Raw genomic sequence first — 22035 nt, forward strand, 5'->3', positions numbered from 1 at the left:
AGGGAATGGGTTGGGGTTGAACCTGGGGATCTTAGAGGTCTTCTCCAACCGTAATGATTCTGATACCTTACGAGATGCAGGAGCGTCCAGCAGATGCTTTCACTTTTGTTTCTCTTGCGCTTCTGTCCGGTTTGAAAGTAAACAGGGAAAAAACAGCTCTGCTTCCTTCAATCAAAGTCGTTCTCCGTGCAGGATGGGGATAGAAAGGGGTACAACCCCTCCCAGCCAGCGGGGCTCCTCCTCCACGTTAGTAGCTCACTTTGCAACCGACTCCCGACAACTTCTCGCGTAGAAACGCGGTCGGTGCATTAAACAAGGCGGCACAGAAGCCGTTTTTTTTTACGATCGTTATCGCAGGCGGGAGCGGGCAGGGGGCGGCCCGACACCGCCTCCTACGAGGGGGAGGCCCTTTATAAGGGCTACGGATACTCTCCGCACGATTCCTGCGCTAAGATGCTGCCCGCTGAGGGGTTCGGCCCCGCACACGGGCTCAGCCCCGTACACACCTGCGGGGCCGTGTTGGTGGCTGCGGTGCTGCTGCAGTCCGTCTGCGTGGCCGTCACCTACGTTTACTTCACCAACGAGCTGAAGCAGGTGGGTGCCGTGGGGTAGCAGGCAGGTAACGCTTGTTTTTTGCTCCTAAAAGTTACGGTTGTTTTGGTTTTGGGGTGTTTTGTTTGTTCTTTTTGCGGTTGGTTTTGCTTCTTCTTGTGCGCAGCTTTGAGTGCGGGGCATCAGCTCTCACACCGGATGTCCCGCAGACAATGGTACCGCTCCAGACAAAAGCCGAGGGGGGGGCGGCGCCTTTAAGAGCCTCGTGCAGCATCGTGCAGGGCCGGGGGGGGGGCACAAAAAAGCCTCCAAAGCTGTGATACGAGCCGTGAGCCCCCGGCCCGCACCGTCCTGCAGTGCATCCCACTGCTGCATGGAGGGACCCCGCACCGCCCTCCATGCTACGGGTACCCGCGTGCTCCCTGCGTTGGGGGTTGGTGCTTTGGGAGGGAGGGCGAGAGATGTTGCTGCTCAACTTGTAGCTGAGCCCTGCCTGCTGATGGCACCGCGGAGCTGCACTCGTTTCATTTCATTCACTTGCAAAATACTGAGAATAAAGACTAGTACAGAAACATCAGAGTACAGGTCAGAGCGCTCCTCCTTTTCTTCCCTTTACACAAAGCCCGGAACGGAATCACAGAATGACCCGAGTTGGAAGGGACCTCAAGGATCATGAAGCTCTAACCCCCCCACCCCCTCCTCCCCTGCCTGGCAGGGACACCGAACTCCCATGTTTATAAGATCCAGCCTGGCCTTGAACACCTCCAAGGACGGGGCATCCACAACCTCCCTGGGCAGCCTGTTCCAGCACCTCACCACTTTCCAAGTAAAGAACTTCCCCCTGACATCCAACCTAAATCTTCCCTCTTTCAACTTAAAACCATTTCCCCTTGTCCTACTAATATCAGCCCTTTCAAAGAGTTTACACCCCTCCTGATTATAAGTTCCCTTCAGGTACTGAAAGGCTGCAATGAGGTCACCCCGCAGCCTTCTTTTCTCCAGGCTGACCAAGCCCAGCTCCCTCAGCCTGTCCTCATAGGGGAGGTGCTCCAGCCCCCTGATCATCTTCATGGCCCTCCTCTGGACCCTCTCCAACAGCTCCATGTCTTTCTTGTACTGAGGGCTCCATACCTGGCATTTCTGCACCTTCACCAAACTGCTAATGCTGATACTTTCATCACTACCAAACAAATAACATAAGATAGTGGCTTTTTTTCTCCCCAGCCAACCTGAGTCCTTGGATCCACCCGTTTGTTTTAGCACTTTTGCTATCGAAGGAAGTGAGGAGATGTGAGCACAATAAAGTTCACGGTGCTTTAGGATGTGGGCTGCAAAGAAAATAGCCACACATTTCCTTGTTTTGAAAACAGCCCCGGTCCTGGGGCAGGAGGAGACAACAGGGTGCTCTCTATAGGCCCTGTCCTCAGACTCTGTGCTGCAGATATACCTTATCTGGGTGAGTCCTGCAGAAATCTTGCCTTGCTTTCTCTGCCCACAAGGGAAACAACAGCAGCCCTGCAGTGCCGTGTGGGTTCTGGTACGAGATTGTGAGCCCTGAGGATTTCCCAGTGGAGGGAAAATGCAGTTGCAGTGGCAGAGAGGTGAAGTGTTGGGGTTCAGAACAGGTGAGGAAGAGGCAGAGGTGCAGTGCTGTTTGCCTGCGGATATGAGGGAGAGGCCTGGAGCTGAGCACTACCCCATTTGGTGAGGGAATGACGGCAGTACTCCATCTGCATGCTTGTTTTTGCTAAACTCACTGAACCAGAGCAGCATGGCTAAAGCCATCAGAGCCCTTAGCTTTAAGGGCTGCTTTTCCTTAAAACCACACAATTTCAACCACTTGGTGTGACTTCTTGAAACAATAGCTTTGATTTTAAAATACCACTCCAACCAGACCTGCAAGGTGCCCCAGGAGTCAGCATTTCTGCTGCTCTTGCCTCTTTATCAAAGGATTCAGTTACCCTCTGTAACCAGAGGGTAAAAACATAAGCCCATGCCATGAGCACTCAGCATTATAATTCTGTTTGAACCCAGATGTTATCTTTGTTGTCCGGTCAAACACAGGCCCCGGGCAGGATATGGGTGGGATACATAATAGACAACCGAAAGAGAAAGCCTGGGTTGTGAGTGGCACTGGCTAATAAAATAGAATGGAAAATGCCATTACGGTTCAATACTTGATTTTATCCTCAATAATCTGTGAAGGAAAATCCCTTGTGCAAAAAGAAAGGCTTTGAAAGCGGAACGTGACAAATTCACATTAATCTGAGTATTGAATTTTCACAAAGTTTGTTTGTCTGAGTGCTGGGTATTCACACAGATCCTAATTACCCAGATACTTTACGTCCATAGAGATAATATAAATGCATTCCTGCATATTAGCTACCTCATCATAATTAAATAAATATGTAAACTCAGGATTAATTCCTCATTCTGTCTCTATATTCACAACTTGTATCACACTAGCAAATATCTGTAAGAAGAGAAAGCGTGTTCCCACACATAGAGAGCTCAGTGATGTACCCCAGCTGGAGGGTTGTGAGCAGATCCCAGGTGACAAATGGTGGCTGTTCTCCTGCTGCAGCTCCGGGACACGTACTCCAGGAGTGGCACTGCTTGTCTGACTGGGGAGGAGCTGGGAGACCTCATCCAGAACTTGGACGTGGTGGAAAGCAAAGACAGAGTGGCTGACCCCTGCTGGCAAGTGAAGTGGCACCTGGGGAAGTTAATTAAAAAGGTATTTGGGAGCTGATGTGCTGGAGTGGTGGAGCGTGGTGCTGTTAGATCCTAAAGTATGTAAAGAATGCTAATAGCGGGATGAAGTGGGAAGTGAAAATGAGCCTGGCTGAAAAATCAGAACTGTTTTTAGATTCTGGTTTCCAGCACGTGAAGAGTTCCTCTCATGCATAAATATTCACTTCAGGCTGAAACTTACCTGAATGCAAGTCTTGCATCCCAGGATGGATCCTGTGTTTGCATTCTGAAATTGTCTCTTCTGGGTGAAGTTCTGCCAGTGAAGTCCCTGCAGCCCTGCAGGAGGAAAACATGGTGTTTACAGATCTGACCTATCCACCAGCTCCTGTTTGCCTGCAAAAAGCCTGCCTGGATGCTGCTGGAGATAAATCTTGGATGGGTGGATGAATGGGTGGTGAGAAATGTGTTGAGGCAGAGCAGGCAGCTGGCTGCAACCCAGGGGCAGCATCCATCAGCCAGAATGAATCATCCCAGAGCATCAGCAGGGCTGCTGCACCACTGCAGGTAACCAGCAGTCAGCAAATGGGAAGGAGAGAGCTGCACAGAGTAAAACATCCCGAGTTAAAAACTCAGGTAGGGGTATTAAATGTCATTTCCCAGAGCCAAGATCCCACAGATGTGCAGCGCTGCCAAATGTGTGAATGGAAGCTGGTCCTTGTTCACCATCTCATTTAAGAAAAGCATTAGGGTCTGATTTTGCAAGAGATTTAAACCCAGATGGCTGAGTTCTCTTGAAAACGTTTCCCTAGGGTTTAGTTGCATAAAAGATATGAAATCACAGAATCACAGAAATACTTCATTATGACAAATTAATAGGCTTTTTTATTAGCTCGTTGATCAAATTCAGAATAGCATGCATCTGTGAGTGGGAGATGGAGAGTTTTCTGCATCCTTTGCTTTCAGCTGACAAGCTAATGAGTTTTCTCTGTTTGTTGGCAGATGATGTCAAGAATCCTTCAGGAAAACATGTCTGCAATCAATGGTACTATAATAATTCTATTAATTGCGGTAAAAGGGAGCTGCTGGTGGTGTCTGAAATGGGTGTAGTGACTTTAGTAGTAGTGTAAAACCCAGAAGACAGGGACTCAGGTGTTGTGCAGTTACACAGGGTATGGGACAGTGCTTACCTGGTTCAGGAGGGCAGATTTCCAGGAGCCAGAAGGGTGGTCCTAAAGGGTCTGAGGGGCAGTGATGTGCCTGGCCTGGGGACGAGCCAAGAGCATTCGGTTTGTAATTTAACCAGTTAAAAACCTAAAGCCAGACACCACAGCCGCGTTCAGCAAGGGACAGAGACGTCTCCTTATGTCTTTGCTTCTCACTGGTGATCCCGTTTCTCATCCCCATGTAGGTGACAGGACCCAGGTACTGCCACGCAGGGAAGAGCCGCCGCAAGGCTCCACGCTCAGGATAGCAGCACACCTGACGGGCAGCAGCAAGAGGAGCTCCACATCCCCACACAGTAAGGGACAGCCTTCATGCAGCAGTCACAGAGCTGCCCTCTCACTTGTAGCTGGAGTTAACATAGGCTTTTATACTTGCATGGAGTTAATAGCAAGAAAGAAATGAGTCTCCTTGTCCAACAGAATGTATTTTTCAGTTCATTGCAAGTGGAGGCCGTTCACAAGCGGTGTCCCTCAGGGACCCATCTTCAGTGTCTTTATCAGTGATGTAGTGGGATTGAGTGCACCCTCAGCAAGTTTGTGGATGTCACCGAGCTGAGTGCTGCAGTCAGTACAGTAGATGGAAGGGATGCCATCCACAGGGACCTGGACAGGCTTGAAAACTGGGCCATGTGAACCTAATGAGGTTCAGCAAGGCTGCATGCAAAGTGTTGCACTTGGGTTGGGGCAGTCTCATATACATGTGCAGACTGGGAGAAGAACTTGCTGAGAGCAGCCCTGCGGAGAAGGGCTTGGAGGTCCTGGTGGACAAAAAGCTCAACACAAGCCAACAGTGTGTTCTTGCAGCTGGGAAGGCCAACAGTATGCAAGGCTGCCAAGCAGGGAGAAGGAGGGAATTGCCCTCTTTGTTCTGTCCTCCTGAGGCCCCATCTGGAGTGCTGTGTTCAGGCCTGAGGCCCCCAGCACAAGAAGGATGTGGAGCTGTGGGAGCAAGTCCGGAGGAAGGACACAAAGATGATCAGAGGGCTGGAGCACCTCGCTTAGGAAGAAAGTCTGGGGGAACTGGGCTTGTTCAGCTTGGAGAAGAGCATCCCCTACCCATGGCAGGGAGTTGGAACAAGATGCTCTTTGCGATCCCCTCCACACTAGCCATTCTTTGATTCTCACAGGATGGGAAGAAACCTTGTTCTCTTTGGTACCTCACTGACTTCTCTTTGGGAATCTTCATTGGATAACAAAAATTCTCTTCCTGATGTTAAGCTTTCCTCTTCTCTTTCCTTTAATTTCCTTCTGTTGCAAGCCCCAGCTGCTATGGCGACAGACCTATGGGCAAGGAGATGTGACATTCAGGCCCTGTTAATGAAAGGCTTCGTGGGGTTTCATCAGCTCAGAGGGTATCAGCCACAAATTGATGTTTTAACTTTGTTACCAAGTAACAACACGTCGGCTTTTCTCTTTATTTGGGAGCAGAAAGAAAAAAGATGAAGTTCATGTGAATTCTCACGTAGTGCTGAACAGCTTAATTGTGGACTTTCTAATTGTTTTGAGAGGATGGAGCTAATAAACTGCTCTGGGAAGGGCAGGTTTCCTACCTGTCTGCTCGCAGCAGGTGCTGTGCAGGCTTTTAACTTCACGTCTCTCTTCTTTCCCAAGTAGATTACTTGTCCCACAGAGGCATCGGGCAGAAAATCCTCAGCTGGGAGTCGTCGAGGAGAGGCCACTCCTTCCTTTACAACGTGGAGCTGTGGAATGGTGAGCTGGTAGTGCCCCAGACAGGCTACTATTACATCTACTCACAGACTTACTTTCGCTTCCGTGAAAGTGAGAATGAGGACTCGGGTTTGTTGGAACGAATAAGGAATCCCAAGCAGCTCGTCCAGTACATTTACAAACTGACAAATTACCCAGATCCCATTCTGCTCATGAAAAGCGCAAGAACAAGCTGCTGGTCCAAAAAAGCTGAGTATGGACTTTACTCCATCTATCAGGGCGGGGTGTTCCAGCTGAAAAGGGAGGACAGGATTTTTGTCTCGGTCAGTAACAGTGATATAGTTGACATGGACAAGGAAGCAAGCTTCTTTGGAGCCTTCATGATTGCTTAAAATACAAAAACTGTGCTCTGGAGGAAGCAAAGCCAGGACCAATACAAAATTATGTTAAACAGGATACAAAGCAGACACCATAACAACAGCAGCAAAACCAGGCTCCCTCTGGTCCACTCAATCCCTCACTGCCATGGCCAGAAAGGAGCTTGGTGGCAGCAGGTCAGCAGTGCTTTGTGTGGCATGAGCTGGGCACATCGCGTGTAGCCCAGTGCTATGCTGTGTCCTGCATGTACCATGGAGCCGATGGGCTGGAGGGAAGGTTCCACCTGTCAACTGCATCTCTTATGCAAGGCGCCCTCATAGTCTCCAGTGGAACTATTCTGGATATTTTTGTTGGAATCAGAGTTTCCCTAAGGGGAAGCTCACACTGCACGTCATCTCATCTCCCAAAGCACTTAAGCACCTAATTAATTTTAAGCGTACGCAGTCTGACTAAACCTGGGGTATTTACATGCTTGAAATTAAATATGTGCTTAAGCATTTTCCAGGATCATGGCTTGAGTAAGCACATCTCTCTCTCAATCAGTGTATTGCACGTAAAAGCAGCTGCTGAAAGGGCACAGGAGAGGTTCTGAAATCAATCGGTATTTTGGGATCAGCACATTACGGCAGCGCCTATTTACCTAATTGCTGCACTGCAAAGATTTCACCGTGCCTCCAACAGCCTCAGTAATGCAGTTACACTTGTTGACAGCAAGTACTTGATGTTAAACAAAAAAGTGTTTTTCTCTAAATGCTGAATCCTATTCGACATTTGCCACAAATTGAGCATGACACAATTATTCCGTGTTTACTTGCACTGGCCCGGATTATGTAAAGGTGCAAGGCAGAATGACAGCCTGATGACTAACGTTTAAGGGAAAACATACGCAACTATTCATGCTTAACCAGCAGCTACAGTTCAGATAATGCTATTTTGATGCTTATTTTGTTTGTCGGAATGGCTGCAAAGCTTTTGTAGCTTGTTTGAAGTTTAAACTGACCACTAATTGTATGAGCGGGACTGCAGTTGGATGTGAGTCTTAAGTTGGATGGGCATAAATGAGCCCATCTGCAGCAGTGTCATAGGGACAAAGCGGGGGGAAAAAAAAGGACAAAAAAGGTAGATGCTTTGTGAGTGCTACTTTCAGTCAACACAGTATCGCCACGAGAAAACCTGTTTGTTTTTTAAATATATTAAGGTTGCCGTGGGAACCTTCCCATTCACCTTGCATTGTGGTAATTAAATCACTGTGCACAGAGAGACGTGCATCCTTCATCTCCGCTTTGTCTACAAGAGGCACTGAAGGGGCACAAGGGCCAGTGCTCACCTGGGCTTCTCTGGTTGGTCACTTCAATAGCAGAGACCTTCACAACAGCAGCGTCCTTCAGCAGAGCCCTCCTTTTGTTTTCAGGACAATGAAACACAGGTGTGAGCCTGAAACAACAAGTCCAACATCAGCCTGCTGTTTCAACACAGCATCGTATATAATGATTTCAATGGTAATCAAATCTGTGAATCTCTCCATCGTTTACTAGAGTACATGGTTTGGATCCAACTCAAATCTGTTTTGACGTAGAACAGAAAACATACCTGGAATTGCCTTCCCAATTTCAGGACTTAATTCAGAAATTGTTTTGCCTGGCAGAGAAGGATGGGGGGGCACCTGACTTTCGTGGCTGCTTATTTTCCCTCATGAATATGATGAGATGGGGGGGGGTAAAGGGAGGGGAGGGTTGTTTGTTTTTTTGTTTGTTTCCAAAAATTTAAAGATATTTTTTTAAAGTTATTTGAAAGAGATTTTATTTGAACTGTGAAAAAGCATTTTCCAGTGCTTTCTTAAGGGTCGGAAGCCCTCTATGTGGGTAAGAACCAATCTGTGTAATGTAGCAATTGTGGGCTGACAGAATGGGATCTGTGGGGGACTTCACACGCTTGCAGCTGACATGAAGACTAACTACGACACTTTTTGCTTTATTCAATGTTCTCTCCCTGGCTCCCAGTATCTACTAGGACGGGGAGTTCTTTGCTCTCTCCTGGGCATTATATTTCTAAATCTAAATGTACCTATTCTTAGGCCCTGCACGCAGAGCAGAGGATCACACCAAGTAATCACGTTTTATTTTGGAATAATCCAAAGGGATGTTTGCCAGACATTATCCTGGGGAGAGACTGTCAAGAGGTGCCTGACAGGACATGTTGGAAGATTAATGGAAAGATATATCAAGTTCTGATTGTACATTTGCGTTGAGTCACACTACTCATCTCACTTCATGATGAATGGTGAATGTAGCAAATTTTTATATATGGGTGTGGGTTGCGGTAAACATGTAAAGGTTGTAATTTTTCTACATCTGTTTTATATAAAACATTTTTAGTAAATACTTCCTGAGCACTCTGGTGTTTATTGGCTTCCATAGCAGCAGCCCAATGACTGCACCCCATATCACAGGGATGCCTGCAGGGGTTGGGAAGAAATCATCCCTTTTGTACAGTCTGCTTTTATTTCAACTCTCTTTTCTGGTGTTTCCATGGGAAAGGGGACTTAGCAGCTAACTGCCTGTTATTTTACCTTGCATTGCTTCATTACTGCTATTTTTCCGCTTCTCTTTGCCTCACAGTAAATGTAGTTGTTATTGCTTGCAGTGCAGCAGGATTCGCTTGACCAGGCGGGATCAGGGATGCATTCCTTGTACTCTATGCAAAGAGATAAGAATCCTGGATCAGACCCTGGGGTTTTAAGACCTGTAATTACACTTTTCATACATATGACATCTACATTTATAGGGCTAAGAAAAGACTGAACGCAGTGATCGAAATAACACAACTAACAGACTGAGATGAGAACTTGCTCATTTCTCCAAGGCGCCTTGTTCCATTCAGTAACAGGAACAGAAGATGGATTAGGATAATTTGGGGTCTGACCCAACTTTTCACGGGTTGGACTTTTTAATGTATAGATAACATGGACATTTGTAGCTGTTTTCCTCAGAACTCTCTCTTCCATTCATTTGTTCAGACAGAAATTGAATGTTACATCACACGAACAAAAAAACACCCATTCTCCTCTGCCTGACAGGGCATCCATCCCTGCTAAGTGCCAGAGCACCACACTGCTGCCTGCTCTAACAGCACTCCCTTTCCTGCAGCTTTGCTAAGCCAGTACTGCCATCTCCATTAGCTCCTTGGGAAAGTCTTCCAGGTGACATCAAATTAGACACTGGGCTGTGACAGATGCTGTCTGACTGCCGGTGCTCAGGACCGCAGGGCAGCAGGTTGGGGCAGGAGTATGTTTGAGCAGCTTCCCCTTTCTGTTGGCTGCTCTGTCAGTGCTAACCTAGTTCATGTTCCTTGTCTGACGCAGGTAACAGTGAACACAGAACGTGCAACACTTACTAGATGAACAAACGCTTAAGGAATCCAAGGTTCAAACTGCCTTTTAGAAGCTAACTATGCGATCACAACAGAATCCAAGGAACAAACACCTCTTCAAGGCACTTGATTTTGTCTGACTGAATTCTTCAGCTTGTATAATCCCCAGTTTGTACAAAGCCATCCTTGTTTATGCCTTACAGCCACTGGATGAGGGCTGAGAGGATGAATTGTGGATCTGCTGGTGGATTCAGGTCAGTTTTTTCTCTCCATTTCACAAAGAACCCAAAGTACCATCAGGACAGCATGACCAACAATGCACAAATGCACAATCCCATCCTGCATGTTCTAGCACTAACACAAGTCATAAGGTGTACTACAAGTAGCACACGTGTGTGAGTCAGGTGAGCATCCCCAGCCCTTGGCTACAAGGCTTCTGTTATGGGGCCATTTGTCCTATGGCACCAGAAAGGTGCCTGCTGCCAGGAGCAGCCAGGGAGGTTGACAGTGACACTGCAGAAATGCTGGACTCATCTCCTACTACTCTCATGCTAAATGCTATTTAACAAACCCTTTGTACTTCTGATGCAGAACAAACATAGTGGTGACAGGGGAACATGTACACTAAGTGGCCCAAGAAGAACATCCCCACACCACTGTGACCTAATGGCACATGGAGCAGAAGCACACTGCAAAGGCAAACCTAACATGGATGCCTCCAAGTCAGTGCATTAGAGCACATCTTCGCTGGCCCATTAACAAACAGCATTTCAAAGTCAGCTTGTAGACGTTAACTTCCATACAAACAACTGTAAAGTCATCTCTGCACTGAAATGCAGAATGGAACGTAGGACAGAGATCTCAAAACACAGTCAACAGAAACTCTACCTTACCTCCAGCACTCGGTACAGCTCTAATGCTGCAGAAGGGAAGCAGCAATATTTTCTGAGCTCCCTGAAAGGTGAGTGTCCCCTGTAATGCTGTTTTGTTTTGCTTTGAAGTATTTTTGCAGTGTCTGTTCTGGATGTTCATTTAGTTAGCAGATAAACTTGTGCATAAAATGTCCTTATCTTCTGCCTCTTTCTCTCATCCCAGCTATATTAATGACTTCAATCTTCCCTGTGGTTGGTAAGGCAACATAAAGTACCTTTCCTGCAGCTGAGGGCAGGTAGATGAGTGCCTGAAAGCACCTTCTCTCACAGCCATTCTGTCTTCTCTCACCACTGTCCTTCAGTATATGCAGAGTAGAAGCAGGAACTCATCATCACACCAACTTAGTGGCATTTTGGTTCTTTATGCCCCATTAAGATGTTGCCTTCAATATCCAAAGAATCAAAAACTGGGACTGCTTTCTTCTCTCTCAGCTGTTGTTTTTTCTGGCACTGACCCTAAGAAGGAAAAGCCACTCCTGAATCATGCTTCAAAATCCCTTTGAACAAGCAGGGCAGCGAAGCTGTTGGATTCAAAGAATGACTGCAATCCCTGATCCAAGTGGGTCAGGGCATCAAACTCCCAGTGAATTAAGTGTTATTTCACTGTATTACGAACCTGGGCTGCCAGGAGGACAGAGATCTGCTGCCGCCTCAGTTGAAGTGCCATTTCACAAAAGGACAAGATTTGTCTCAAACACTGGAGCTCTTGTCTGCCAAGGGAAAGGGTTTTTATCAAGATGCAACTCAGCAAAAATGGAAGGAATTTCATGAGAATAAAGGCTGCTCCCTGCAAGGTCACAGCCGCAGCCTCAGGCACTTTGCTCTGCCAAGCACCCAGATCCTGCAGCTCGTGTCACTGGTCTGAGAATGTACAGGGGTGGGAAAAGTGAAGGCATTCTTTAGAATAATGGGAACTATTTGGCAGCTTCCCAGGAGCCAGACTCCATGATCCTCATGGGTTCCTTCCAACTCGGGGTATTCTATAGAGGGACAGTTGCCCGCTGCTCTGTCATGTAAATACATCATTTAAATGAGGTCAGAGTCAACATGGAACTGGAATAGCTGGATGTTGGTGACATCCAGCCCACAATTCTTCTTCAGAAATAAGTAAAGCAATTATATGGGCAGCTGGATAAATGAACTGGGAGGACGATAATCTCTTCCTTTTTGTTTTTTTGGTTCCCTCCCCCCCCCCCCCCCAAATGAATTAATTTGTGGCTCTACTCCATAAAATTTAGCAGCTCTCAAGTAACTTGCTACAAAATTGTCCCATGGTGCAAGAACAGGAATGACCAATAACTGACTCCAACGGAGCTGCAAAGAGTGTTGAAATTAGGATAAATACAGGGCATTAAGGCTAATGCATCACTATGGAAAGTGCTGCAAAGTGCTCAGCTGCCAACAGGCACATCCTGAGGAGCAGGCAGAGTAACTGCCGTGTTGCCCCGTGCGTATGCTCTGTTCTTCAGTAAAGCCTGGCAGTTGTGAAATAGCAGCACCAGCAGATGGTGGGCATACATATGCGAGCGTGCACGTGAAAAGCACCACCAGGCTCTGCTTCCTCGCTGCCTGCATTAAGCCAAATGCCAGGGTGCACCCAGAGCACGAGTGGTGGTGGGCGGGGGGAGGGGGGTCCCTGTTCTGCCCCTGAGCTCACCTTGAGCTTCCTTCCCTCAGCCGGGGCTCTCACAGCATCGGGATCAGTCTCAGAGGGATGCGGGATGCTGCAGCTGGGGAGCCCAGCAGCTCCGAGGGATGTGCCTGCGATGCGCAGAGCTGCGCTGAATGAGAACGGAATTGCAGGTGAATCAGAGAGAGGGCACGGCTGCAGCTTCACCCGTCTGTAGCCTTATCGTTCTCCTGCCAAGATCCAAGGGCAGCGAAACGACGGACAGTGACCGCAGCCGTCCCCGAGCCCGTCAGCCCGCGCATCTCGGAGCCGGGATTTTACACGCGTAGAAAACGCCGCACTGACCCATCCCAGAAGCGACAGCTGCTCCAAGAGCTCACGCCATCGCCCTTCACCGCCTCGACGGCGGCAAGCGGAAAGCAAGCTTATGGGGATGGAGCTCAGCGGGCAGCCCCGCACCGCGGCCAGGGGGTGGGAACTTGCGGGGACCGCCCGGCCCCGGAGGGGCGTCCCACGGTGGGGAGCAGAGGGAAAGGACGAGCAAAGCGCGTACGTCGGACTAAACTCACCGCAGAACGCGGGGCCGCTCCGCACCCGCGGAGGCAGCGCGTACGCCCGCCGTGACGCGCGGAGGGACCGGCCCCCGCTCGGGAGGGGAAGGGGGGCGGAGCGGGGCCGCGTCCGTCCCCGCCTCCCGCACCTGCCCCAGCCCCGGTCCGGGCACGGAGCGGCTCCGCGCGGGGATGCGCAGCCCGCAGCGGCACGATGCGGGAGGGGAGCGCGGAGAACAGAACGGGCGGCGAGTCCCCGCTGCGCCTCTTCCCCGCACCAGTGCTCACAGGCATCACCGTCGCCTGCGTCCTCCTCTTTGTCGTCGGGGTCCTCGGCAATATGATGACCATGCTGGTGGTGTCACGGTTCCGGGACATGAGGACCACCACCAACTTCTACCTGTCCAGCATGGCCTTCTCCGACCTGCTCATCTTCCTCTGCATGCCCCTGGACCTCTTCCGCCTTTGGCAGTACCGGCCCTGGAACTTTGGAGATCTCCTGTGCAAGCTCTTCCAGTTCATCAGCGAGAGCTGCACCTACTCCACCATCCTCAACATCACCGCGCTCAGCGTGGAGCGGTACGTTGCCATCTGCTTCCCTCTGCGAGCGAAGGTGATCATCACCAAGAGGAAGGTCAAGCTGGTCATCCTCATCCTCTGGGCCATCTCCTTCATTAGTGCTGGCCCCATCTTCGTCCTGGTGGGCGTCGAGCACGAGAACGGCACCAACCCGCTGAGCACCAACGAGTGCCGTGCCACAGAGTACGCCATCCGCTCGGGGCTGCTCACCATCATGGTGTGGATCTCCAGCATCTTCTTTTTCTTGCCTGTCTTCTGCCTCACGGTGCTGTACAGCCTCATCGGGAGGAAGCTCTGGAGGAGGAAGAGGAAGAACATCGGTCCGAGCACTGTCATCAGGGACAAGAACAACAAGCAGACTGTGAAGATGCTAGGTATGGCTCCCTGGGCTCTATGTTTGCAAGTGTGTGTGCTTGTGTGTGTGCAAGAGAGGGGGGCCGAGCAGTGCCAGATCACTGTCATTGCTTCTAAAGGAAAGCAGAACCTTTCCTACAAAGGGCTCCGCTTTAAGGTAATTGCAGAACAACTCTTCCTTTTCCTTTGATTTATTTCTAACCGGTTGGTTCTGGGGACTCTAAAACACTTAAGGAGATTTTAATAACAACCTCTGACAAAGACAAATACCCTCGTTGCAATTAGCTCTTGCCCTGGAGATTTTTAGAACATCTTTGGTTGTGGATACCAACATTATTTACAGAGGATAGTTTATTTGATTTTCAAACTAACTTCTTTTAAACCCACAAAGTTGGCTGCAGACTAAGCAAGCAGGGTATGATGTGCACCAACTTCCAAACGAAAAGGCATTTTTAGCAAATTGGGGTAATTTAGCAGAGTGGCTGTTTAAGATCATGGAAAGTGATCTTATTTTTGTATTAGAAAAGCATCAGCCTTTGCTGAACAGTGACCATTTCGTCTCCTTTAGAGTCTGTAATTCCCTAAATTCCCACTGACTTCAGGGTAACAGGATGGAGACGACAGATGCTGTCAGTCCTGACTGTATTTTCACTGCTGCATGGCTTAAACAACAGACACCACTCGCACACAGAAGAGCACATTTAGCACAGGGATGCTGGCAGCTCCTGACAAGCATGTGCTGGGAGTTGTCTGCACAGAACCCAAAGTTGCTGCACAGATCCATGCCCGGTCACTGAGCACAGCTGCGTGCTTTCGCTCTGACAGATCCCAGCATGAGCTCCCATGGATGGGATGCTTCACACGGGTACCAAGGCAAGGCAGAGGTGAAGGGCTAATGAGCCAGAAGGAGAGGTGGCAGTGTGCCCTAAGGGGCTTCATTATTATATAGGAGCATATCTGACCTTTTGTAAGTGCCCTGCTTTAGTACTACTACCACCAAAAATAATAAAACCCAAGGCATTCTTTGATCCCTTTCAGCCACGTTTTACAATCAATAGAATTAGTTCAGGTGGGTAAGTGTGACCTTGGAAGTAATTCTTCACTCACGCTGCTAGAGCTTCAGGATTATGGATCTCTATTTACAATAAGTAAATTGCCAGCACGTACCGTGTTTATCTATCTGCATACTTAACTGTAAGGAATTTCAAAACACTAAGTGCTTATTTCTGCCCCCAAGTATTGCCTACAGCACTATGGTATTTCAGACACCTTTGCTTCTTCTGCAAGGGCTGGGAACAGCATGGCAGGGGTGAGACCTTCCTCTGGCAAAGCCAACATTCTGAGGATGAAAACAGCCCAATGCTGGGCAGAAAAAAGAAGTGAATAAGGGCTCAATAGCAGCAGATGCACAATGCAAGCTGCTCTTACTGCTTTTAATTTTCTGCCTGAAATTTTGAAGGCGCTTCCTAAGTCTTCAGCGAGTCACGGAACATCGATTAAATGGGATTAGCATCACTAACAATAGCGCTGCAACTGTAGAAAGATTATATGCCTCTAGGATAGTAATTAAACACCTGAGCATATAGCCTGACTTTGAAAGGAGCTATCATAATGCATTCCTCTTGAAATCAAGGGGGTTCTGCACAAGTGAGGATCAAACTGCATCCTCAAAACCCCAGTTAAGAGGGATGTGCACACTTACCTGCAAACATACCGGCTATGCTCAATATTCTGTATACAATGATCACATTGGTAGCAATCAACACTTGGATTAAACCTCAGAGCGTGGCTTGTGAGCCATGGAAACTTCAGCTGAAACTGCAAAAAAAAAGTAAAAATAAATCAAAGTGTTGGGCTCAAGAAAACGTAGAGCAGGAAAGCAGATACTCTGAATTTCAGCTGCGTGCTGCACACTATGCCATAAATTGCATGTAGCCTTCGTGTCCTTGGAGTAATCGTGTGCCAGTGCACAGGCAGACAGGCAGGATGCAGTGCTGCCTGTTGTCACCCTGTTGGATGTGCCCTACAGATCCAGGTGGAGTTATTTTGTCCTTTCGCCTTTGTCTTGAACCATTTTGCTTCTCAGACATTAAATCCTCCACTGTAAACCACAGCACTGAGTCTACCTTGTTGCACATATTTTGCCTTTGTAGGTGCAGGTGATAGATTATGTTATAATTTCTGTCACTGTTCCAACACTTAAACTCTGTTCCTTTATGAAAAGATGACTTGATAGCTCAGGTGTGTGCTACAGCAGAGTAGCTGTGTGGTACACAGGTGCAATCAATTCATTTTAAGTATTGCTAATCTACCTTGCCAGAAAATGTACTTAGGAGAAACCTGAAAAGTTATGGGGTGCCATTCTCACTTGGGGGTTAATTGGTTGAAAAGAGAGAATGCTCTTTCATTTAAATCAGCCTTTTTTTTCCCCCCTTACTCACAGTTAACACACTTTCTTCTGCTGTTTTTTGTTTTAGTTGTGGTGGTATTTGCTTTCATACTCTGCTGGTTGCCTTTTCACGTAGGACGATATTTATTTTCCAAATCCTTCGAAGCTGGATCCTTGGAGATAGCAGTGATCAGCCAGTACTGCAACTTGGTCTCCTTTGTCCTCTTCTACCTGAGCGCAGCCATCAACCCCATCCTCTATAACATCATGTCCAAGAAGTACCGCGTGGCCGCATGCCGGCTCTTCGGACTCAAAACCCTGCCAAAGAAAAGACTTTCCAGCACCAAGCAGGACAGCTCACGTGTATGGACAGAACCCACCGTCGCCACATGACAAGGGGTCCAGTGCCAGAGCATCACACACCGGTGTTACCAGAGAGCCTTCATGGAGGGACGTGGGGCAAGACACAAGGAAAGCTGTACTTGTGTTGTCACCTGGATTTGCTGGGAGGTGTCACATAGGCAGTGAAAGATTTCTAAAAATGACCTACACCTTGAGAATATAAAAGGAGAGACACGGTTACGGCATTTGGCAACAATCAAGTGATATTTGTCTGCTGCTTTTGTCCATATGAAATCTGAAGGGAGCTTATAAACAAGATGGAGACTGACTTTTAACATGGTGTGATAGCGGTAGGATGAGGGGGAGTGGTTTTAACTAAAAGAGGGCAGATTTAGGTTGGATGTTAGGAGGAAATTCTTTACCCAAAGGGCAGGGAGGGCCCCAGCATTGCTGCCCAGAGCTGTGTGCCCCGTCCCCGGAGGTGCCCGAGGCCACGGATGGGCCCTGGGCAGCTGGTGGAGGCAGCCAGCCCATGGCAGGGGTTGGGACTGGATGGACTTTAACGTCTCTTCCAAACCCAAACCATTCTATCATTCTCAGATATCATTTTTTAATGCAGGGGAGCCAGGCTTTCCCATTTCTAACAACCAAACATAGCCTGGCTCTACCAAGAGCCCACGCGACTCCGGCAGCTGCTAAACACAAGCTGAACTTTTCCAGAGTTAACTTTAGATTTGCTAAGAATTTTGCTAGCATATAGCCAGACCCTAAACAGGGAAAATTTAATTGCCTTTTCAAAGTAATAAACATAGAATTTGATATGCTTTTCATAATCTCGACTTTTAAAACAAGTTCCAAAAAGGAGAAATAAAAACAGGCAGTTTTCAAACACGCTCAAATTAATGACCCTCACATCATGCGTGAATAGAAATGAAAAGAAATCTTCATTGAAGTGGCTGTACTGGAACATTTTGGGGATGTGTATCAGTGGGTCAAGGATGGTGCTGCCTTCAGGACTGCTGTGAAGACTGGGAATGTAATCTCCCACAGTCATCTTTTTGTTTTACCAGCTGACTCACTTCTACTTGCTCTGCTCAGCTTGACTGCGAGCGACTCACCTGTACCCAAACCTGGGAGCTGTTGATTGTCTTAGTATTGGTGCCTGTGCACCCTGCAGCCCCGGGACAGGTCTGCCTGTGAGACACCCTGGGTTGGGAGCAGTCAGTCCTGAGCACCTTGTGCCCCAGCAGAGCCTGTGTTGTGGCAGCACTGCAGTATCACATCCACATACTTTTAGACCTGAAACTCAAAGGCAGACACATTCTCATACTTGATTCATAAAAATCTAAAACTCGATTGATTTTTGTGACTCAAATATGTCATTAAAAAACCAAATCAAACCAGAGAACCGTCCACACCTTATGCTAATCTGTATGCCTTATATCACATCTGTTGTCACACCTATACGTATAGATGTTGTGGTCCAGCTAATAGAGCTTGAGGGTGTGCATGTGCAATAGCAGCTTTTATTTATTGGTTCTACTATTTATTACCAGCTGGTCCACAACTGATTCTACATAACAAACTGTCTGTCCACAGGATTCCTATTGCTCCTAAGCTCCCGTTGCTGACTACTGACCGCTTTCTTCCTGTTACGCCTTTGCTAGTGGTGCTGCTCAGGTATAAATGAAAAGAGTTTGTCCCCTTTTGTACCTCTTGGTGGGGCAGGGTGGCTCCAGCCTGTGCCAGAGGGGCAAACCTCAGGAGCAGCAGCAGATGGGAGCTGCAGAGGTTTCCTCATCAGAGCCTCTGGCATGGGATGAGCCTGTTAGGAGAACAGCACCCATGGCATCCTCTCCCCTTTTGTCTCTGACCACTTCTGCCTTTCTGTTCATTATGTTCTTTCCTTCGCTGTCTGCTGACAAGCAGATCTGGTGGCAGACATCATGCAACTCAGGGAAACAAGAAATCGAGGAGTCTTGAAAATATTGTGAAGATGTGAGCTCACTAATTACATGTCCGTGTAAACGAACCGATCGCGCACCTAATGTCACGTAAGCGTTTCGAGTTTCAGCTGTGTCTGTGGTATTAAACGTGAGCAGAAAAAGAAATAAAGTTCTGAGAGCCTCTGTAGGGCTGCGAGTGGGTGGTGAGGGAGGGGGTTGCATGGCCATGGGCTGCAGGAAAAGGTTTCAGCCCTGGAAGAAACAGTTGAGTGTTTCATGCATGCTGTAGCAGTCACTCCACCAGGTTGTACTGTGTCATCCATTAGCTTTGCCTCCCTAAGGTGCTAAAATAATTCCATAAAGAAATGCTAAAGTTGGCTGGGTTGTGCTTACTGGTGTAGTGGACTGGTGTTCGGGGTCTGGGCGTGTTGCTTCATACAGCTGCTGGCACTTCATGGGCTGCTTTTAGGAGACAGGAAAAGCATCACCTGGGCAACTTCTGCACCATAAAATCAAGCATCAGGTGCCACCAGAAGGATACGTGACATCCCTGTGGGATGAATATGCAGCTGCCTATGTCTGGGGTATGCTGCTGCTGGAAGAAAAAAGAAAAAAACAAAAAACAACCAACTGTTCAGCATTTCAATAACATTTTCTACCTAGAAAAGATACTGAAGTCACAGGACATGATGGACAATGATTCCCAGGAGAAACAGCACTTCCCTGCTGTCCTCAGGCTATATCTGCAGCCCTGCCTTTTCCTGTCACCACCTCACCTCAAAGCCTTCTCTATCTGATAGAGCACAGTTCTCTCCTCAACACAGTTTTGGACCTGAGCGTGGCTTTTGGGGTCTGCTTTACCTGCAGTGAAGGTAGAAGCCTTGCAGGTGCTGGGCTGCTCAGGATCACAACTGCAGCACAACCGCTCACAGCTGTGAGCCGTGTGTGTTGCACTGCTGCAGAATCCCTCCTGTAGGGACAAACTCTGCCAGTTCCAACTGAAAAAGAAAACCATATAGTGGCTTTATGAGTCAAAACCTTGCTGTGTTCTCACTGTCCTGTACGTAAGGAACCCACATAGGAAGTAACTGGAGGCTCATTCATTAAACAGCCCAAATTTTAAGAGATTTTCCAACGCTACATTTCATATCGCAGCTTTGCAGATAAACAGAACTGATTTGGCTGCATCTTATTTATTGGCAACATCTGAAACTGGTGATAAAACAGGTGAAAAGCACTTTACCAGAAAGGTCCATTCATTTTAGAAAAGTACCTTTGATGGAAGTGTCCGCAGGCAGAAAATCATGTCCTATTGTATTGCTTGCCAAAAATAAGATGTTCTGGAAAAGCATTTTATATGCTCAGAACTGATGGAAGTTTCTATCACATGACATCGCCCAAGCATTATTTAGAGCTGCAGCTTCACCTGAATATCCTGACAACCAGCGTGGGGCAGCAGCTGGTACCCCAAAGCCACCACTGCACGGTGACATTGCTGTGCCATGCTGCCTTCCAGCTGGGTTGAAGCTTGCATGAAATTAACAGCCACAGTTTTGTTTCATTTTCACTACAGAAAGGCACTGTGAAGCAAAGCCGTATATTCAATATGCATTTTGTCATCATCTCTCTCGGGTATTTCAGCATTCCCCAGCAGGACTTGTAATAGCACAAGTGAAGTGAAAGCAGATGAAGAAAAAGACAAATGTAGTCCATCTGCTATTAACAAAGGTCTGCAGTTTGAACAATCACTTCTGCTTGTTGCAGAATGTTTTGGTTGAGCCTTAGAGCAACGGTAACAGCAGCACACGACGTGCACACCAGCGTTACCAAACACAACATGTATGTGCTGACACACTCAATAACAAAGGCTTTTTGCTGCTCTCCATGCTTGCTTTGTTTCCCTCTTAGGGATGGAAATGACAATTTGGTGACATGTGCAAGTTCACTCTAAAGCCTCTGCAAATTCTTGCCCCAAATTAAGCTAATATTCACAATCACGTGAGCACACACGCTGCCCCATCAACACCACCTCGGGATTTTTATCAGCTGGTGACAATGCAATTGATTTTCATAAGATTCACAGTGCTGAAAGAGATGGGATTTTCTATTTCTGACTGAAGGCTGCAGGTCTGAGCCCAAGGCACAGCTGCCAGGAGGGAAGCAGGTGAGAAGCAAAGTGCTTGTGTTCCAAGACCTTCCTGAGCATCTCTGGTTTAATCCCAATATGCCAAGACCACTTCAGATAGTTGGCTCGTGGCAGCGGTTCCTCTCACATATGAAGCCATTTGGCAGGAGGAGAGCTTGCAGCCCTGGTGTGGCCATATCACAGAACGAAAAGGCATTTGTCTGGGCTATGGACAAATGAATTCACTATTTGCAGGGCAGTAGGGCTGAATTTCTCCATTCCATTCACACGCTGATCCTCACAACACTTCTTCCCCCCCCCCCCACTACTACTGTTTGCTCTGGTTTATTTGCAAAGAATAGCAGCCTTCGTATGACTGAAATTGAGACAGATGAGCAGATGAAATTACCAAGAAATGACATCCAATGAGCACACTGACCCAAGAAGCTATTTCTTTATCATGCTAGTAAACCTAAAAATAGGTTTGACTGCATGCCATACCACCCATGCTGGCAATTAGTATAACAAATGTGACTACTCCAACTAATCACAGCTCATTCCCTAAACAACCACAGCCAGCCAGCTAACCTGCTGTGCCCAAAAGCACCTTCTGAATCCTCCCATTTGCTTTTCTATTTCACCCAGCAAAGAATGTGTGCACTGAGAGTGCAGTTGTCAAGAGCAGAAACAGATGCAATCGGTTACAACTTATTAAATGCACTACCAATAAAATAGCCTTTTCAAAGGATCTCAGCTGGCTGTGAAAATATTGAAACCAAATGTCTCCATCTTCCCTCCCCCCCCCCCCCGCTTACCTGTGGGTTCTCATTTCTGAGACGAGTAGATGACATTTATATCTTCACTCCAAGGCAGGTGAATATCGAGGACGGAGGATTTCAGTGGATCACAATACATCATGAGTTCTTCAATCGCTGTAATTCCAGAGATAGGTTTGTAGAGGAAATAGAATTCATAGGTAAGATTTGCAGCTGGAACAGGCCTAGCAGGAATACTCTGCACGGCTGATGTGGTCTCCAGGCCCACTCACGCTCTTCTGAACTGAGTTCAGCTGAGCTGAAGCCCAAGGCACAACAAATGGCCCTCAGGCAACAAATACAAACCTCCCTCCATTGGCTGGCTTGAACTGCTCTCCACCACCTGCAGACACTCACCCAAGCATTGCAAACCAAGGTGTGTTTCACACCAGGTAACAAAGTGGTGATTATTAGTCTGTAGGCATCCTTACAAGATCTCGTTAAAGAGATTGTTTTGGCAAGCACTGATAGAACAAACAAAAAAGCTG

The 22035-nt window shown here is 47.7% G+C and overlaps 3 protein-coding genes and 1 long non-coding RNA gene across 7 annotated transcripts in view; 2 read left to right on the forward strand and 2 right to left on the reverse strand.

Moving 5' to 3' along the window:
• Window positions 1-3596, reverse strand: part of LOC107318309 (uncharacterized) — a 34836-nt gene extending 31240 nt beyond the window's left edge. Inside the window, exons 1-2 of the mRNA XM_085513674.1 lie at window positions 3488-3596; window positions 3076-3268 (exon numbers count right to left, since the gene is read on the reverse strand). The gene's annotated coding sequence lies outside the window, so the exon portion shown is untranslated. The remainder of the gene's footprint in view (window positions 1-3075; window positions 3269-3487) is intronic.
• On the forward strand, window positions 439-11622 carry TNFSF10 (TNF superfamily member 10). Of its 4 annotated transcripts, none has more exons than XM_085513672.1 (6): window positions 439-594; window positions 3137-3289; window positions 4246-4288; window positions 4655-4765; window positions 6081-6179; window positions 9877-11622. In XM_085513672.1, the coding sequence occupies exons 1-6, from the start codon at window positions 454-456 to the stop codon at window positions 9909-9911; spliced, it is 582 nt and encodes a 193-aa protein (XP_085369798.1). In that variant the 5' UTR covers window positions 439-453; the 3' UTR covers window positions 9912-11622. The 4 variants fall into 4 exon arrangements, with proteins under 4 accessions (XP_085369798.1, XP_085369799.1, XP_015727439.2 ...); XM_085513673.1 differs by having other exon boundaries at window positions 6084-6179; XM_015871953.3 differs by lacking the exon at window positions 9877-11622 and having other exon boundaries at window positions 6081-8896.
• A 1567-nt stretch (window positions 11623-13189) lies between these two features.
• On the forward strand, window positions 13190-14091 carry GHSR (growth hormone secretagogue receptor). The gene is given in 3 exon segments (NM_001323192.1): window positions 13190-13197; window positions 13199-14055; window positions 14057-14091. Coding segments are annotated over 3 exon segments (900 nt in total).
• Window positions 14092-18214: 4123 nt separating this feature from the next.
• LOC146758872 (uncharacterized) lies at window positions 18215-20144 on the reverse strand. Its single transcript, XR_014933600.1, has 2 exons — window positions 19469-20144; window positions 18215-19202 (listed from the first exon to the last, which is right to left on the reverse strand). It is a non-coding gene; the product is annotated as an uncharacterized LOC146758872 (long non-coding RNA).
• Between the last annotated feature and the right edge of the window lie 1891 nt (window positions 20145-22035).

This window comes from Coturnix japonica, chromosome 12 (genome assembly GCF_054131305.1).
Source record: "Coturnix japonica strain WE chromosome 12, WE-NBRP24, whole genome shotgun sequence".
In the NCBI taxonomy this organism is placed as follows: Eukaryota; Metazoa; Chordata; class Aves; order Galliformes; family Phasianidae; genus Coturnix; species Coturnix japonica.

Excerpts from the sequence above, each read along its gene's own strand:
- TNFSF10 (XM_015871953.3), top strand. The coding sequence starts at position 454 with ATGCTGCCCGCTGAGGGGTTCGGCCCCGCACACGGGCTCAGCCCCGTA. Across the intron at positions 3,290-4,245 it reads TGGGGAAGTTAATTAAAAAG|ATGATGTCAAGAATCCTTCA; the intron begins GTATTTGGGAGC and ends GTTTGTTGGCAG. Across the intron at positions 4,289-4,654 it reads AAACATGTCTGCAATCAATG|GTGACAGGACCCAGGTACTG; the intron begins GTACTATAATAA and ends ATCCCCATGTAG.